An 18,529-nucleotide genomic window follows, 5' to 3' on the forward strand; every position below is an offset into this window, starting at 1 on the left:
CACATCTGGCCTCATGGGGTTTGCATAAAGGACTGTAATCCTGTACTGTGTTTGCTGTTTGGGGCTGAATGTGCTGGCTTCACTCTTCCTTAAGAAATAAGGCTGATGGCTGTTTTCTCGCCTTGTGAATGGAGCAGGATTTCTTTTCTAGGTGCCTGGAGCTTCTGCAGAGCAGGATCTGGATCTGACACGTCTGTCTAGCTCACATGTGTGAGTGCTTTGTGATGATGAAGCTTCTTCTTGTTCCTTCCCAGACAGGGCACAACCTTGGAGAAAGGTAGCATGAATCTGGGTGAAACTGGGTTCCTGTTTTGTTACCAATCAGTGATTGGCAATGGGAATTAAAGGGAAACATCCTGATGATGGGCCAAATGAGTGACTCCAAGCCACATCAAAGACACCCCCTGACATTTTAGTGATAACAGAATCCTCTGTGGTCCTGATCCGATAATGTGTCTCAGGGCAGTATGAAAGCCGTCAAGAGCCTGACAACTCAAAACAGTCTTGAGTTGGGATCCTTGCTCCATCACATGTAGACTGGGCAACCCGTTCCTCACCGTAACCCACAAGATCTAGCCTAGCTCATGACAAATTTACTACACAGTTTTCATCATAACTTCTTTTATTAGGGACAAGATGTCTAGTCTGCGATCTTGGGAAATTCCTAACCCAGTGAATTCCACAGCTCTCCTCTGTCAAATCTTGTATTTTCTGCTCCCCAAGCTTTTAACACACAACTTTGAGGGTGAAGCACTGGGCACCGGTTTAGAAAATCTAGGAGAATCCGCAAGATAAACATACTTTTAGGGGCTTCAGGGACTAGAGAGATGAAGGATGTAACCTTCTCCCATCACGGGACCCTTTGTATCGGGCGAGGTTGAGCACAACACAGCCCATTCCTGACCAGAGCAGCTCGACTGGCTCCTTCTGCTTCTATATCGGGGCCTCTGGAACTTCTCAGGAGGGCCTTGCAGAAATTGGAAGGTGGCGGTGTGGCCTCCTCTTCTTTCTTCCAGGATCCACCACCTTGCTCTTGGACACGGAGGCACGACATGGGCATCTTCAGTTGGGTACCAGCTGAGCTTAAAACTTGGCTCCTGGGGAAGCGGGGATTAGGTGTTTGGGTGTGGGACTGTATGTTTGGGGGGTGATTTAAATGGCTCTGGAACTTGAGGCTGTTACAGAAAATACCCAAGCGGCCCAGATCTTTTCACTGAAATCTAAAGCGCCATGAGAAAGGCTATCATTGGCTAGGCTCCCAGGTCTTTCAAACAAGCAAAAAGGTGGGGGTGCAAACCCCGCCCAAGCCCCAGACGGATGGAGCTGGCACCAAGGACTTCTGGTCAACCCCAGGACAGCAGGCCAGGCACGTCAGAGGGTGCAGGAGCGCAGCGGCCCACCGCCTCCAGGGACCCCGGGTCGGAATTAGGGTCCAGGTGGGAAGCAGACGCGGAGCCGGGGAGAAGCACGAGCCGAGGAGAAGAGTCTAGAGAGCTTAAATCCGGGAGAAGAGGCACAGTGTCTCCGGGCGGAGCGGATTTCGCCTTGCGCGTCCAGCGCACGGCCGGGCGCCTTCAGAGCCCGGAGCCCGGCGTCCTCTCCGAGGGGGCGCACTGGCCACCCGCGCCGCGCCCTTTGTCCAGCGCCACCTGCCCCTTCAGCAGCGTCAAGGAAGGGTCTCCGGTCAAGGACTGGGATCTACGGCCATGGCCGAGGCCACAGAGCCGGAGGGGGGCGCCCCGGGTCCCCAGGGGCCGCCCGCGGGCTCGGCGCTTCTGGCGGAGAGACTAGGCGAGCAGGAGGCCGCCGGCCCGGAGGCGGAGGGGGAGGAGGCCGGCGAGGGCGCCGAGGGGGCGCAGCGGGCCGAGGGGGCGGACGCAGCCGCGACGGCCGCGGGGAAGAAGGGAGAAGGCGCGGGGTCGGCCGGAGGGCGCGCGGGCGAGCTGGCGCCGGGCGCGGGCGGGGACGTGGGGCCCGAGACGCAGGGCGCGCGGGCTGCGCAGGGCGAGGCGGAGGCCGGGGAGGGCGTCCCTGCGGGCCCCGAGGCACCCCCGGGAGGGGAAGCGGCGAGCGGCGCGGAGCAGGTGGAGGAGGCGAGCCCCGAGCGCGGCGCGCAGAGCGAGGCCGCGGAGGAGGCTCAGGGGGAGCCCGGGGACCCCGCGGCTCCCGAGGCGGAGGGGGAGGCGGAGCGCGGGCCGGAGGAACCGGGAGGCGGTGCGCCCGGGGCGCCGGGGGCAAGCATGGACGCGGAAGGGCCGGAGGGAGGGGCGCACGGGGCCCAGGGTGAGCCCCGGGACGGAGGGCACCGCAGCCCCCAGCCGCAGGCGGAGGCGATGGAGGCCGCAGTGGTGGAGAGCGAGGAGCACAGCCCCGGGGAGCTAGCGGCGGAGCCTCGGGGTGCAGCGGGGGAGGCGGGGACCCCCAGGGGAGAGGAGTCGGAGGAAGCGGCTCCCGGGGAAGGGAGGGCAGACGCTGGCGAGGACGGGGACCAGAGTGGGGCCCAGGAGGAGATGGAAGAGGCAGAGAAGGAGAGGCGAGAGCAGGGTCTGGAGGAGCCAGGCCAGGATGCTACAGCCGGGAACGAGAAGGAGCCCCTCGAAGGCAGCGCGGATGGGGAGGCGGCCACGCCGACGGGGGCCGCGGAGCCGGAGGCCGAGCTCAGCAACCACCTGGCGGAGGAGGGCAGCGTCGAGGGCGGCGACGAGACTGCGGCGCGAGTGAACGGCGGCGGGGAGGACAGCGAGGCGTCGGAGGAGGGGGCCCCGGGGCAGGAGCACGACATTACTCTCTTTGTGAAGGTAAAGCTAGCTTCCTCCAACTCCCGGGACGCTCCCTCCCATCCCTAATCTTGGTCTTCCAAGGGGGAAGCACCGCGAGGGTGCCTTAATGTCACTTCTGCTCACGGGAGGGAGGTGGGACAGCCTGGGGTTCATGGAGAAGAGTAAAGGCGGGTTTGGGGGAGGACAGGATGGTTTGGAAGCAAAGAAGTTGGAGTGGAAGTGAGGGGAAAGGGGGATGTGGGGCCAGCATCCCACTGTCCTTTGTCCTGAAAATCCTAACTGGCCATTCTAGACAGGAAGTTATTAAAGAGTAAACTTTAAAAAGAAATAAAAAGCGACACGCCCTTATTGATGTTCAAAGCAATTTCTGCCGAAGGAAGCTCGAATACTTGAATTGAAAAAATGCAAACAAGTAGGTTGTAAGGTGAGAAATGTGCGTGCTTCCAAAATCCCAGAGGCCCAGAGCTGGCCAACGTTTTCAGCTCCAAAAACGTATCCCACTTTGGTAGAATCGATGAGATATGTTTGGGAGAAAGGTGGAAGTTTATTTAAATATTGTAATGTTTAGTGGACATTTTAACATTTATTTTGGAAGAATACAAGACGGTGGTGACTTGAACATCATCTGCCTTTGTGTGCTATTTTCCACCTTCCTTCAAATGGGAAGAGAGCCATGATTTTGTTTAAGAATCTGCACAGACGTGACGGAGGAAGTATTGAGTTTAAGTCGGCATTTCTACAAGGTATCTAAAATGAGGGGCAGGGCCCAGCGGCAGCTCACGTGAAGATATTTGTTAAAAAAAAAAAAAAAAAAAGACCTGCTTTCTGAAGACCTTTGGCCAGACCGGGAAAACAGCAGATAATAAGGTCAAGAATGTGCATTGCATGTTGGATCTTAATCCTTCCAAAATACTTTCAGGCTTGTAGAAGCCAGTTATGACCTAAAACTCCTTGACTGAAATGTAAGCAAATTCTAATAAGCAGAAAACGAAATGTTCCCAAAGTGATTAACATCAGAATTTCAAGAAGTGTTTGGGTGGCAAAGGAGTTAGAGAAGAAAGGGCACGCGTTACTTTGCCCGTGAGAAGGTGCTGTTCTGAGCAATTTTTAAGACCCTGAGACATTTTAAGATTCTGTGTTGGGACGTAACCTGAGGGGACGACCCCCAGGAAGCTCACTGGGAGCTGGGAGTCTGCAGGGCCCTTAGGGGAGGGCGAGAGCTGAATACGCGGCTGCTGTGTGTGCCCCAATCTGCTCCTTGGTTTAAGAAATTTCCCGTTTCTCTGCTCGCCTGGTTACGTGATTCCAGCCTCTTGTCACAGTTTTGAAATACAGCTTCCGAACTAGTCTCTCTGCTTCCATTTTCGGCTTTCTTCCACCTAGTTCCTTCGCAATAGCCAATGAGCTAGGAATAAAAGATCTGATCATTTTGTTTCTTAGTGTAAAATTCTTCAGTTGTTTGTGGCAGAATTTCAGATAAATCCACATGCCTTAGCCAGGCCACAAGCCTCCTCATGATGTTATTCCTGCCTCTATGACATTCCCTGGGCGTCCCCACCCTTTGTCACCTGTGGTACTGCTATGCCAGTGTAGCGAATTACTTACTTTTCCTTGAGAGAACCACATTCTTTCCTGCCTTGAAATTTTTTAAGTGCCCTACCCTCTGCCTGAATCGAGCTTCCTCCCCCTTGCCCCTCCCTCGACCCCCTGCCTGGTTATCTGCTGTGTGTCCAAGATTCAGCACAGCGTCATCTCCTCTGGGGAGCCTTTTCCAACCCCAGTCTGGGTTGGGTGTCCCTCTGTTAAGCTCCACTCATACACTCTGCATGCTGCATCTCTTCCCTTGACTGTGTGCAATTCATCTTATATCTCTGATGTGGAGCCCAGGTCTGGAACGGGATGAAGCTTTGAATGGGTAGCTGCCTGCATGAGGTAGTATACTGTGGTATCAATAGCACGGACATAGGCCAGTAGGTCTGGGATCAAATCCTGGCTCTGCTGCTTTCTTGCTGTGTGACCTTGGGCAATTACTTAACCTTCCTGTGCCTTTGTTGCTTATGGTTAAAATAGGGACAATGACAGTATCTACCCTATGAGATTGTTGTGGGGATCCAAGAATTAGACAGTATAAAGCACTTCGAACTGGCTTGAAATAAACATAGTATAGTGTGGGTTCTTATTGTTACGTCTACTCTGCTCCCATCGACTTTCATTGATTTTGCAAGAAACAATCTCCTTCCTATTCCATCCCTGAAACTTTATTAGTTTTTTTTGAGGGCAAATCTCTCTAGGTACCTAATTACCTCCAATCTTGGGGGCTAAGAGTGTTGTGAAAGTAAAAACAAGCCGTTTTCTCAGATTCTGCGCAGGGGTAGTTCGTGTCAGCAGAGGCAAGAGGCAGGGCGTGGAGAGCGTATCCGGAATGTTGTGCTCTGATGATTGGCTTGGTGCTCAATCCTTGTCTTTTTTTTTTTCTTTAAGGAAATAAACAGATCTCGAAATAGTGAGATTAATTTTCAAGCAACTACTGCTTGATATGACTTCTGAGGATCCTTTAAGAGGTGCCTCATAGGTGCATCTCACTTTCTTCTTATCCTACTCATGATTTTCTTTAAAAAACAAAACAGAAGACTTCAAAACAGAAATCAAGCAAAAGCTCTATAGACTGTTATGTATTTTGAGTTTTTAATACTTGATTTAAAATCTTTAAATCAGTTCAAAGTAGGATTTTTTTTTTTTTGCCAGATTTAGACCTTTCTACCTTCTTTCTTTGGCCTCCACTTTATTTGACTCTGTATTCCATAGTGGACACCTGACCTTCTAGGTTTTGTAAACATGTCAAGGCAAGTGTGTCGTGGTGGGTTTTCTATGCCATCGCTGAAGTGTATATTCACACCACTGTTCTTTAAGGAGAGTACTGCATGTTCTTCTAAACATTCTCCTAGCCTTCATAGGACAGCCTGGTAAACACAGTTTTAAATTCATTAGCCCATATTCTATTTGTGAACTTTTACATTTCTTCCTATTTTGAAATAAACATGTTGGTTACAAATATACCAGAAAGTAATGACATATGGCCCAGTAACACATAATAATAAAATCTACTTCTAATTTTAGCCACCCAATGGTTTTATAGTCCCCATCTTTATGAAAGTTATCTTCTTAATTTGTCATTTTGTTTTATTCTATAAGTAGGCAAGAATGTATTTTTGGGTATAAAAGAGCCAGAAACGTCTAGAACAGGCCAAGGAAAACCTCCTTGAATTATCGTATGGTAAATTAATTGCTGATTATGCTAATTTTTAGTTTTGTTTTCTCAAAGAAGTGTTAATTACTTGTCATCAAATTATAGGGTAACCTTGCAATATATTAAGAAAGATCCTTTTCTTCTTTACTCATAACAACAAGGGGCAGCAACATAATAACTTCATAACAAAATGACAGACAAAATACCAACAACAAAGGATAAATTAAGGACTTCAGCAGCTGAGGGGATTTTGTCACCAAGGAAGTCTTGCTTACAGGTTTCGTTCTTCTAATCCCGCCTGTATATTTGCAGGCAGGGTCTAGCGGTGGGACAGTCTGAGGTATGGATTTCCTGGCAAATTTCACATGACTTAAAAAACCCCAGCGTGACCAGTGAAGAATCCTGGGTGAGAGTCTAAGAATTTCGTAAGTTGTGTGTTGGACACCATACATTTGACTACAGACAGGTAATTCCTGCTGAGCTCTAGAGCTTGCATTTGCCATCACATTTGAGTTCTCCAGAGAGGTGAAATTGATGATGGAAGAAAGTAAAATCATGGCCTGTGAATAAGCATTATCACTCAAGAATGCACCCCTCCAAAAAATAAATAAATAGAGCCACCCAGGCGATGGCACACCACGTGGAGGGATGGAGGGATGAAGGGATGGCATACCACGTGGGGGCTGGGAACATGTCCCAGCATCTGACTGACTCCTGGTAGACCAGTAGGCTTTAGCTCTCTGTGCACACCTCCCAGGCAGAGAGCAGGTTAAGACCTGTTCTCTGGGGCTTGGTCTTCAAGGAGCTTGAAGGGAGATGTTATTTTCCTAACTGTGTGTGGACTATGTGTTCTGAAGGGAAATGAGCAAAGATGCATTTCTGCGACTTTCATTCTCCCTAAAAAATGACATTTTTTTGGTAATTTATTTTCTAATTGTCTTATACAACTTGCTCACAAATTGGATACATGAAATCATACAGGGTTGTTTGGGGTGGAAACCGAGGTAGAACGTCATGTTTTGCTCACCTCTTACACACATGGGCACACACATACACACTGGGAGTAGGGACCTCTCTCACCACACTGACTGAGACGTCTGGCATGGCACTGGCTCATGGGAGGCCCTCGATCAGTGCTTTTTGGTAATGATAGGTAGATAGCCAGATGGATGGATGGATAATTGAAGGCGACTCAGCTAGTGAGAAGCTGGACACAAGCCCTGTCCTCCACTGTCCCAGTCTAGTGTTCCTTGTGAAAGGGCTGGAGCTACTCTTCTCCATGAAGACTTCTTGGTAGCAAAGTTGGAAGATGCTAGAATCCCCTTGGGGCTGTGGAAATTTGCGGCTCTGCCCTGCCGTGTGTGCAAATCATCCTGCCCTTGCCTGGGCTGGTGGGCCGTGTGCACTGGACTCATAGGAGTAAGTGAGCAATTGTGTTTCACCTTCAGCTTGAGCTCCTCACATGGGGTCTCCTTTACCTCTTCGGTTTCACGTGGCCAGCTCTTTTCCATTCGGCCCACTCAGATATCCTACCTCCTTGAGCATCTGATGATCCACAGGAAGCCTTCAAAAACGCCACACAGGGTTCTTTCAGCATGGAAATTTACCCTGTTGTTTCAGATACACAGAAAAATAAAACCTAGAATTTGAAGGAGCGTGTAAAATCCAAACTCTGGTCCACATTTTAGGTTCAAGTGGATCACACTGCTCTAGATTAATCCATTAACTCAGCACACGTGGATTTATCACTGATTGTGTATCAGGCACTGTGCTAGAGTCTGGAGACACAGTGTCCCTCAGACTGACAAGGTCCTCACCCTTACAGAACTTACCATCTAGCACAGAAAACAGAGACTGAGCAATGTATTATATATATCAAGTGCATGGAACATCTCCACTGGGGTGAAACTTGCAGTGGGAGGGACCGTATAGTTTTTGCTCATCATTGTTCTCCCAGCCCCCAGCTTAGGGTCTGGCACACAATAAGCACCCAATTAATGCTGGTAGGAAGGGAGGATGGCTGACTCACATTTTTGCTGGCAAGAGCTTCAATTCCTCACCACTTAGACTCTCTCCATGGGGCTGCTCTAGTGTCCTCACAATATGGTGTCTGGCTCTCCCCAGAGAAGGGACTCAAGAGAGGAGATGCCATAATGCCTTTTATGACCTAATCTCAGAAGTTACTCAGTCACTTCTGCCTTATTCTATTCACTAAGTCCTGCCCTCAAGAAGAGTGGAATTAAGCTCCACCTTTTAAAGAGAAAGTCAAAGAATTTGTGGACACATTTTTAAAAATACCATGCCTACCTTTTTCTTTTTTTCCATAAAAAGTAGTACACTGAGTGTATTTTGGGTTACAGCGTGCTTTCTTTACTTAACAGCATATCCTAGAAATCATTCCCTATTGGTCTGTAGCTCTCTCACATTCTTGTTAAAGATTTCGTAGTTTTCTAGGGATATTTCTCTACAATCAGTTCCCTAAGGATGGATGCTTAGGTAGTTTCCTCTTTTTGATATGTTAAATGATGCTGTAGTGAATGTCCCCCGACAGATGTACAATCATACACGGAACTTAAATTCTTAGAAATGGTAGTGCTAGGGGAAAGGACATGCCTATTTAAGATTTTGATAAGCTTTATCAAATTTCCTCTTCAAAGAGGCTATCCAAGTAGCTGTCCCCTGACACGCTATGAGTGCCGTGTTTGCCTCCCCAACCTTCCCCGCTCAGTGTATTACCCAACTTTTTGAATCTAAGAGATGAAAAAAGATGCCCACTGTCATTTAATTCACATCTATTTTAGTATGCATGAGACTGAGTATACTTTTATATATTTAAAAACTGCTGGTGTCTGTTTATGTGAGTTGGCTATTTATGCCCTTGGCCCATTTTTTAAATTGCCTTTTCGCCTTATCCTTCTTGATTTTTATATTAAGGAAATTTGAGCTTTGTTGGTCATATGAGTTGCATGTATTTTTATGGGGCCCTTTTGACTATTTGTCCTGGAGCAATTTATCATTTTAGTCTTAGTAATTTCTTCTAATTGATGCATGGGAAAACAAATCATAGATTGATAGCGCTTTTAGAAACGTTCACTTCATTTACTGGAATCTTTAAATTCTCTGTTTTGCTTTATATTCTATAATGTCCTAAATCCTAGGGGATTAGGTATTTCAAGTCCTGCCTTTCTCCTTTTCTTTTTAATTAGCAGGTTGCGTTTTATGAAGCACGTGTCCTTCAGGATCAAACTCCTTCTTACATCTAAGAATTCCTGTTCAAAACAAAGTTTACAATGCATAGACAGCAGGATCATTTCACGCCCACACTGCTCCAGCTGAAAATGTAGCCTATCTCACTTTGATCTTGGCTTGCCGTCTACCAAAATGAATTTGATTCCAGCCAATAAAAACCATGGTGAAAAGTAATCATCTATGATGAAGTGATATCAAAATATTGTTTCCAAGGTTGTGTCTTCTAGCCAGATGTTCTGTTTATGCTCCCATCTGTTGAAAGAATTGACCAAGATTTATAGAGAATGATGACAAATCCTATTTGTAGAGGTCCGTGGGGCTGTGGAAGCCTACCCACAGCCATGTTTATGAGTGAGAGGGAGAGCTGAAATACACAGATAGCAAAAGTTGTTTGGAAAGAAAATTTGAATCCTTTGAGAGGGTAGCTCCGTGGAGAAACACAGAACATGTTGACGTATACTTACTCAGTCTGTGAGGGTAAATCTAATCTTACATATGCACGCAAGAAATCATCAGGTTAAAAAAAAAATCTCTTATTTTTACTAGGTTTGTGGACTCTGCCCCCAACTCACCATTTCTCTTCCCTTCTGCACTTGGCTATCCATGTGAGAGTTGACTGCTTTGATGTGGGGAGGTCTTCCAAACTGCCAACTGGTGTTTTGGACCCAAGTGGCTATTTAAAGCAAATATTGAGTACCTGTCATGTGTCATACATTGTGCTTGGGGTTGAGGTTACAACAGTGACAAACACAGCTCCTGTGTTTCTGGAACCTTAAGCCTAGAGAATGATCCAGAAGGAACCAATTATAATACCGTGTGAGGCAGGGGAGCCCAGGGGTTCCTGGACGGGTGGGAAGGGTAGGATGGCAGGCTGGGCAGTAACCACCTTAAAAGGCAAATTTGACCTCTAGCTCTCCGACTGCACGGGCTCTGCCCTTCTGCTGCATTCCCCTCTATTTGGCAGATTGTGCTGTGTGCCAGGGATGGGTCTATGAATGATGGCAACGTAAAGCGAGGCTACTATAGAGAGTGGAAAAAACTGGGTGGTCAGTTTTTAATGATGTGTTTTGCAGAATGTAAATTTTATAATCCCATAAATTCTTTCCATCTAAGCCAGTAATGCCTCACCAGTCAGACTGCATTTACAGACATTAGCTTTTTTCTGAGCACAGTCATTGAACAACTATTAAAGTACTGTGCATGTTGAAAATCACTTTTACCTTTCCATTTCTACAGCAAGAGCCTATAGTAAGGAGTACAGTTGAAGACCAAAATGGGGGAGAGTGACAAAGGTTGCTCAGTGGTGTTCAGCTGGAGGATGGGCTGGTCTGAGGGCTCCAAGACAGCTTCACACACTTGTCTGGCATCTTGGCGGCGTGGCTGGAAGGTGGCCTCAGCTGGGACTGACAAATGGAGACCCTACAGGCAGCCCCGCCAGCATGGGGGCCTCAAGATGGTCAGAGAACAAGGCAGGAGCTGCATAACTTTTTAGAATGAAAACCACACAGCATGGGTCCCACCCTACTCTACTGGTTACCAAGTGTCACAAAGGTCAGGCCAGGTTCAGAGGGGGCAGAATCAGAGCCCGTTTCTCAAAGGGAGGAGCGTCAAAGACTTTGCAGCCATCTTGAATCCACCACATTATATGATTTCAGGGTGTGCTGAAATGCTCAAATCATTTACTTGTAGACGCAGTTCTTTGCTAACTTGAACTCGTTTAAGAAAAGTTTAGCAGTGCCTAAAAGCAATGGAGTTATTTTATTTTGTATTCATCGATGGGCAGAGCAATGTATCTGCAGGACTTACCACAGTACATCTTAATACCATACAAACACCATATAAGCCGTAGTTCACAAGCACAGAGGGCCTTGAGCCAAGATCTGGGCCACTCCATATGCCCTTTCTATGGTCATTTCTTTGTTGTCCCTAAGGCGCAGCCATTTATTCTCACAAAGGAGAAGCAATACAGTGGTGATTAAGTGATTAGGGAGACACTAGGCTCAGTGCCCCCTTTTTGTTTCTGAGTGTTCGAGTTCAGAGCTGCCCTGAAGGAGAGTTGGGTCTCCTTTGATAAAGCTGTGGGATTCTGCCTCCGGCTAGCGGGACTCTGCACGAGGGGCCAGCTGCTGGGAGAGGAGAAAGCCTCAACCCATTCTGGCTTTATGTTTGTATTTTTCTAAACCTCCTGTGGGCTTAGGATGCTGCAGTCTGGTAGGAAGAACCTCACAGGACCCCTAGCGGTGCCCCCAGTGTGGTGTGGGGATGAGGAATCAGGAGTCATCCCTGGGTGGAGGCACCCCAGGGGTTCTGATGGGGCCCTTCGGACAGTGGCCACGTGCCTGCCTAAGACTTCCAGCATATCCCAGCTGTCAAGTGCTTTGAAGGCTGCACAGAATAAAGGTGTTGTGGTCTGGACATCCAGGGCCACCAGCCTTTCTCCCCAAATGAGGAAAATTAACACTTTTCTGGTGCTCTCGGTGTCAGGGCCTTGGAGGCGGTGAGTTCAAAGACTCTTGGAAAGACTTAATCTCTCCCCCAACTTTGCTCCCTTTGTTTGACCTCTAGTCCCATAAACGGTCAGACTGGATGAAGGTTTGGGTTGCACTCAAGGGCTTCTTTGTGTCATTTAACTCCCCAAAGAGAGAATTCCATATTTAAGAAAACTCAGAGGTGTTAACACATCAGCTATGGATGGGGGCCTTTTTTGTCATCTGCCATTTTGACCGATATGTTATGATTCTTTGCATCATAAACGGCAGCAATAAAGTAAGATTGCTCTGCCAGTCTGCTGATATTGAGATTTGCTGTAGTAAGCCCGGCAGATACACTTCTCTGCCCATCAATGAATACAAAAAAACTCTCAAAAAAACAAAAAACCTCCATTGCTTTTAGGCACTGCTAAACTTTTTTTAAACCAGTTTACATTAGTAAAGAACTGGATCTATAAATAAATTATTTGAACATTTCAGCACACCCTGAAATTCATATAATGTGGTGGATTCAAGATGGCTGCAAAGTCTTTGACGCTCCTCCCTTTGAGAAACGGGCTCTGATTCTCCTCCCTCTGAACCTGGCCTGACCTTTGTGACACTTGGTAACCTGTAGAATACGCTGGGAGCCATGCTGTGTGATTTTCATTCTAAAGGCTGTGCGGCTCCTGCCTTGTTCTCTGACCATCTTGAGGCCCCCATGCTGGCAGGGCTGCCTGTATGGGCTCCATTTGCCAGTCCCATCTGAGGCCACCTTCCAGCCACCCCACCAAGATGCCAGACAAGTGTGTGAAGCTATCTTGGAGCCCTCAGACCAGCCCATCCTCCAGCTGAACACCACTGAGTGACCTTTGTTAATGTCACATGGAATAGAAGGACCACCTAGTCAAGACTTGTCTGAATTCTGGACTCACAAAATCATGAGATTATAATAAAACAGCCTTTGGCCTGCTAAGTTTGGGGTAATTTGTTACTTGGTAATGGGTAGTTGGGACATGTGGCTTATGTCTCTCCTAAGCTGGTGAAGTCTATGGAGGTGGAAAGATAGGACCAGGTGAGAGGTCCGGAGTGCTTTAAAGCAGTTCCGAGACTGGGGGCCGGTGCACAGGAAGGAGGGCTCTGTGGCCGGCTCTTCCATTCGGTGAGCGACTTTTTCCCCCTTGAGTCTCTATAGGGATTGGAATATTCTCAGTCCTTCAAGAATGTACACCACTAGGGTATATGAAAAACAGGCTGCATCATTAAACAGCTTTCCAGAACAAGGTGTTCCTTTGTTGTAATAATTCCTTGTGAGAATATTACAAGGAAATAAGCTTTTCATCTCCATGTAAAGCCTTCAGTTGGTATCAGGCCATATTATTAAATAAGGATTAAAAATGGCCCTGGCATTTTAACACATAATTCGTATATGAGGATAAAGAGCCAGTTTCCTTTTATTCATCCGCATTCTTCTTATGACTCGGTCCCACTCACTGTGACAATGGACACTAACATAACCAAGCCTCTGGCCAGAATTTAAAGCTAAGAGCAGTATGCTTCAATGGTCAAGCTATGTGGATCAACGGTAGTGAGCCAGCTAATCCATCTAAAAATACATCGATTGTTAGGACAGTTGAAAAGAATAAATACTATACATACTTGGGAACATATTTAGGATTAATAGGCTTTTTGAAAAGTTCCTATCTATGTTTCAAAGTTTTAAGATCTAAAATTTCTTAGGACCTAGGTGTAATGATGGATGATATTGTTCTTAACTTTAAGGAGATGGAAGAGAGAAAAGCACGTTTCAAGATAGAGCAGAATCCCCTTTGGGGCCTGGAGTGAGGACCCTAATGAACACATTTGACTGAGGACGTGCAGACAATGAGTCCAACTCTCCACTCCACTGGGGAAACACGGCCTGAACCATTGACTGGGTATGCACGCAAAGTCAATCTAGAAAGTGCTATCAACTGTGCGGGCTTTCATTTATTTAAGGAAAACACACTCAGTTTGTCTTTTCTAAAATAGACGCTGCAATTATGATACATTTTTCCTCTACAGGCTAACACAAAGTGTGATGCATAATATTTGTGTCAGGGGATATGCCAGTCGAATAACAATGAACAACAGCAACAAAGAGATGACAATGAAGGGCATGGCAGCCTTTCCCTTCGCTGCTCCTGAGTGCGGCAAAAGAGAAGATCTGTCGGTTTGATTCAATCTGTGAGGAGCCTCCTTTCTGGCTCTGGGTTTTGTTGGTTGTTGGCTATTTTGTTGTTCCTCTGGAGGGCAAAAGAGGGAAGATAAGGAACGGAAGGCTAGGGAGCCAACTGGGTGGTTTCCTGTCCAGTTAGGGTTCCCTCTGCCTTGCAGAAAAGTTAAAGAAACTGAGAAGCCTTACAGATAGTCTGCACTGCGTGGGAGTCACGGCGAAGGGGCCTCTGGAATCTTTGGCCCGTTACCTGCAAGCAGCCCCGTACAGCCCTTTCTGTTGACCTTGGCAGTTACCCTGCAATCGGTGGTGTTAACAGGAGTCCAGCAGGGAGGGCATGGTCTGGCTGTCTGCTCTCTTCCCCATGGGCCCTCGTCCCTCCCAACTGCAGGATGGTTTGTTCCCCCATCCCACCCAACAGGGCTCCATTCTGCATCTCACCAAGAGGTGGGGATAAGACCAGTGAGAATTCCTACTTTGCTGAAACAAACTATAGAAGGAGGAGGAGGAGGGGGAGGCGGGGAGGAGGAGGAGGTGACGCTGAGCTGAGAAAAGCTAGGGCAGAGGGTGCAGGGAGAAAGCTGATCCGCCTCAGTCAGTGGTGTTTCTCATGACTGATGCAATAAAACTGGTTTCCCTCAGTCTCTATGGGAGACTCAAAAGTAGGAATTCCAGAATTCGAGCAGGGCTATCGAATTCTAACGGCTGCAGTGTCAGAATCTCCCCAAAGAAAAAAGCTTGCCTGCATTCCTTGCCCCTTCCAGAAATTGTGAAATTAGTTAAGAACTGAGCACATTAGGGACTGGCGCTCTCTGTCACATTTCTATTGCTTTTTCCCCATGTCATCTCTGTCACCCGCTCAAGTGGTTTGTATATCCTGTAGAACACTTGATCTTTCATAGGGCGCTCCTCCTCCAGTTTTCTGGTTGACTGGGCATTTCTATAAAAGGGGTTCCTTTAGCTTTTGGCAAAGAAAACGATGTTCAGTTGTATCATTGTTTCATGGGAAAATCAGCCAATATATCAATTCACCTCACATCATCTTTCCCAGGATCGAAGCTTCCTTATTAAGAACGTTCTTCCCCTAAAGGGTTTCAGTGGGGGATATTTCAGTAACAGAATTTTTTTTTTTTTAATCTGCAGTCCAAGTTTTCAGAACTATAAGTCTACAGCATGCCTTATTTAGGTGAATTAGGTGAATTAGCTTTTCAAGGTTTGTAGGGTATCATTTAAGTTCTTACTTCCTGCACCAATAGGATCTGAATGCAACATGCATCTGAATGCAAAAAAAAAAAAAATGCAGAGAGTTAAAAATATCCTGAAATTATTCAACTTACTCACAGAGAATAATGTGTGATGTGAGTCTTGGCTCTGTATTTCTCTAACACTATCCACTGTAGGAGGGGTTTTGGAATGTTCTCAACTCCACGGGTACCCTGAAACTGGGTCAGGAATAAAGTGTGTGAAATTCTGGAAGCCAACTCTTCTCTGAGGGGGCCTCTCCTCTTGCTCCATCGTCTCTGCCCCCTCGACCCTGAAGATGTGTTGACACGTCAGAAACACTGAGTGTTTCTGTTCACAGTGGTGGAGAGCCTTGATGTGTTTTGGGCATCATCGCTCGATTGACTCATGTATTCATTCACTGATTCAGCAAGCGTTAGTAAGCATCCCAAATTTGATAGAAGAAAATCTTAGATTATTTTTGCACAATTTTGTCTTTCATAATGAGGTTTTGTGTTTCTTGGTTTGAGGGGCCTGATGTTTTATGCTCTTTTCACTCTCTTGTCTTATTTTGTCAAGTAGACGTTTATCAAGTAGACTCACAGATGAGACAGTGCCCACCAAGCTGCCCTCAGCTCCTTCTTCTCCTGGTGTCGTTAGAGGGTCTCTGTGATCCCGGTCACATGGATGATATGGATTTGGATGCAGATGGGGTCCAGGGAATCAGAACAAGTCTGGTTTAGCTGGTGCCCGAGAGTGGGCTAGACGAGCTGAGGCATGTAGCCCCCTTAGGGTCAGAAATACCTAAGACCCAGCAAGTCGTCTTCCTTTAAATCCCCTGAACGCTCTCATTTTCGTATTTGTGCGGATGACTTTATTTCAGCCATAAGTGAACGAGAGCCCCACAGAGGCATGAAAATAAGGCGTTGGCTTTTATTCCAGTAGGGACTTTCTTTCCATGAACTCAAAGCACTTTTATAAAGTTGGCTTCAGTGTGGAGTGGGACAGCTCCCCCGCGGGTCAGAGGGAGAGCAAAGGGCCACTGTGTCACCCTTCCCCTGCCAGAGGGAGCGTTTGCCTGCACCCCCATCTCGGAAGCCCCCGTCCCCCTTGTTTCTTCCATGTGGGAGAGGGGAGAGCCACAAGAAGGGTCTGGATTTCTGGGCTCGCCAGCTCCTCTTGGTTTCTCACTCCTCCAGGGGTCGTGGTCAGACCCACTCTGAGGAAGAACTTGTTAACACTCAACACACGACCCCACAGGTGTGAGGCAAGGAGCTTGTCGCAGAGAAGCCCAAGTTAAGTGTTGGGGACTTGGCTGAAGAGTGATATTTCCCTTCGGGGATTGGGAGGTGGGTGTGAAACAAAACCAGAGACTGCTTCCAAGGTGTTTAAGTTCCAAAGCACATGCCCTGCATCACGCCATGCATTCTGAATATTATTTTCTATGATCATTTTCTACCAATTCTGATTTCGGGTCCTCTTTCTTATGTGGAAGGGGCTCTAGCATGCTTCTTGTTTGTTGTGTCAAGGGATTTGAAGTTCTTCTTCCTTTTTCTGAAAACTGTCTGGGACTGGGTTGACGTTGGTGTCCCTTAGTATTGCTTGGCAAAATTCCAGGGGCGCTATCCCCCCAGTGTAGACTGGAACATGAACACGCCCATGACGTTGTGCCACGCAGTCATCTGGGGACTTCTCTGGGGACTGCGGCTCCTGGAGATTTTTCTTTTGGGTTCACTTTCTTAGGTTTGGCAAAAACTTTCAGACAACTCCATTTGCTGGCTCCGATGTTTCCCTGAATGCTTTATCATTTTTGATTCACCTTCAACACGGCGTGAAATGATGTCCTTCTCTCCCTGATACCGTCCCAAGTGCTCACGTCTCCGTTTATGAGCCATCCTCATTCTAGCTCTCCAGTTTTGAGGCAAGACAAGTTTCTGCTTCCTTATTCCTATGAAAGACTGTCCAATTATTTCCCCAGTCTATTTCCTATAGAGGGATCACGGGAGCTTGTCGGGGGTTCCAGGAGGGGCATCCAGATCCTCATATGCTCCCAAACAAAGGGCAGATTTCCTGGGGGTGAGGCTGGGGTTGAGGGCTTCTCTGGTCCCGCTCACAGCTTGTGATGGGTGAGGGCAGAACACGGCCTGGAGATCCTCTGGGGATTGGTGGCATCCACCCAGATCCCAGCCAGATTGTCTACACATTCCATTTTCTTTCTGAAATAGAGAGCACTTGTCTTTTCCTATTTAATGACCTACAGGCTCCCTGGTGTAAAACATTTTCAAGTTATTCTCTTCAAAAACTAACATTTTGCTGCCTCATCTCTGCGTTCCAGCTTTCCAAGCCTTCCTTTGCCCGTTAACATAAACGTGAAATACGGCAATTCTTAAGGAACTGGACCTGCCTAGGTTGGATTTAGGATAATAAACGAGCATCTTTAGAAAACCCCAGGTTCTCCTCCTGTGGTGTTGGTGGGTCCAGAGTCTCCATGAGGCAGATGAAGCGATTCATCCCCCTGACACCGGATTGCCACCGTTACAGTATGATTTGCAACAAATGAGGGACACTGGTTTCCGGGCCATTTAGTATAACTGCCCCTTTTGAAAACAGGAGCCTCAGAATGGTTTGCTCCTCGGCTGGTTTGTGGGCGTCTATGTGAAGCTGAGCTCGGGCTCACCGTCTTCTTTAACTAATGGGTCGGGGTTAGGGAATCCTGAAACAGGATAGGCCCCCCTCCTTCTCTTTTCCCAGGGGTGAGGGTGGGGAGGGAGTTACGATATTTGCCAAAAATGCATGTGGCACAGAAAAGACTTCCTTATGACAAAGCCTTGGCGTTAACCTTGACCTTGGCCAGCCACTTTGGTGCTTCTCCTAGTTTGGAGAGAGCTGATCCCCTTGGCCTTAGGCCACAGGCCTTCCCTGTTGCGTGGGTCACACCAGGCCATAGAATATAGTCCTGTAACTAACAGTGGGAAATGGGGGAAGGCGAAGCTTCCAGATAATCCTGTAACGACTGAAGTCTCTTGAATCTCTCCGTTTAAATTGCTCACATCTGCAGGGTGGTACTGCATGTCTCTGCTCGCTGACAAGGACCTTGCAAGTTCAGCACATTGATTATCCATGACCTAGGAACCTCCGGCCTTGCAAGGATACGGGACTACAAGGAAATGCAAAAGGAAACCTGATTGTTAAAACTGGGGTCGTTATACTCTTGAGCATAGTTCTAGAAAATTTTGTGATTTTCCTCAACGCCACATTTCTTTTTTTATTCCGACTCCAAATTTCTTGCTTTTGAAGCTTAAAGCCAACTTTGCCTCTTTGATACATAATACGATTTTGTGTATTCCTG

At 47.4% G+C, this 18,529-nt stretch overlaps 1 protein-coding gene and 1 long non-coding RNA gene across 2 annotated transcripts in view; one reads left to right on the plus strand and one right to left on the minus strand.

The window, feature by feature from the left end:
• The first annotated feature begins 1,325 nt into the window (after positions 1–1,325).
• CLIC6 (chloride intracellular channel 6) overlaps positions 1,326–18,529 on the plus strand; it is a 40,864-nt gene continuing 23,660 nt past the window's right edge. The window contains exon 1 of the mRNA XM_001493952.5: positions 1,326–2,798. Within this exon, the coding sequence (XP_001494002.3) occupies positions 1,707–2,798 (1,092 nt within the window). The 5' untranslated portion in view covers positions 1,326–1,706. The remainder of the gene's footprint in view (positions 2,799–18,529) is intronic.
• LOC138920924 (uncharacterized) lies at positions 6,933–8,228 on the minus strand. Its single transcript, XR_011432950.1, has 2 exons — positions 8,057–8,228; positions 6,933–7,635 (listed from the first exon to the last, which is right to left on the minus strand). It is a non-coding gene; the product is annotated as an uncharacterized lncRNA (long non-coding RNA).

The sequence above is a fragment of the Equus caballus genome, chromosome 26, assembly GCF_041296265.1.
Source record: "Equus caballus isolate H_3958 breed thoroughbred chromosome 26, TB-T2T, whole genome shotgun sequence".
Classification (NCBI taxonomy): Eukaryota; Metazoa; Chordata; class Mammalia; order Perissodactyla; family Equidae; genus Equus; species Equus caballus.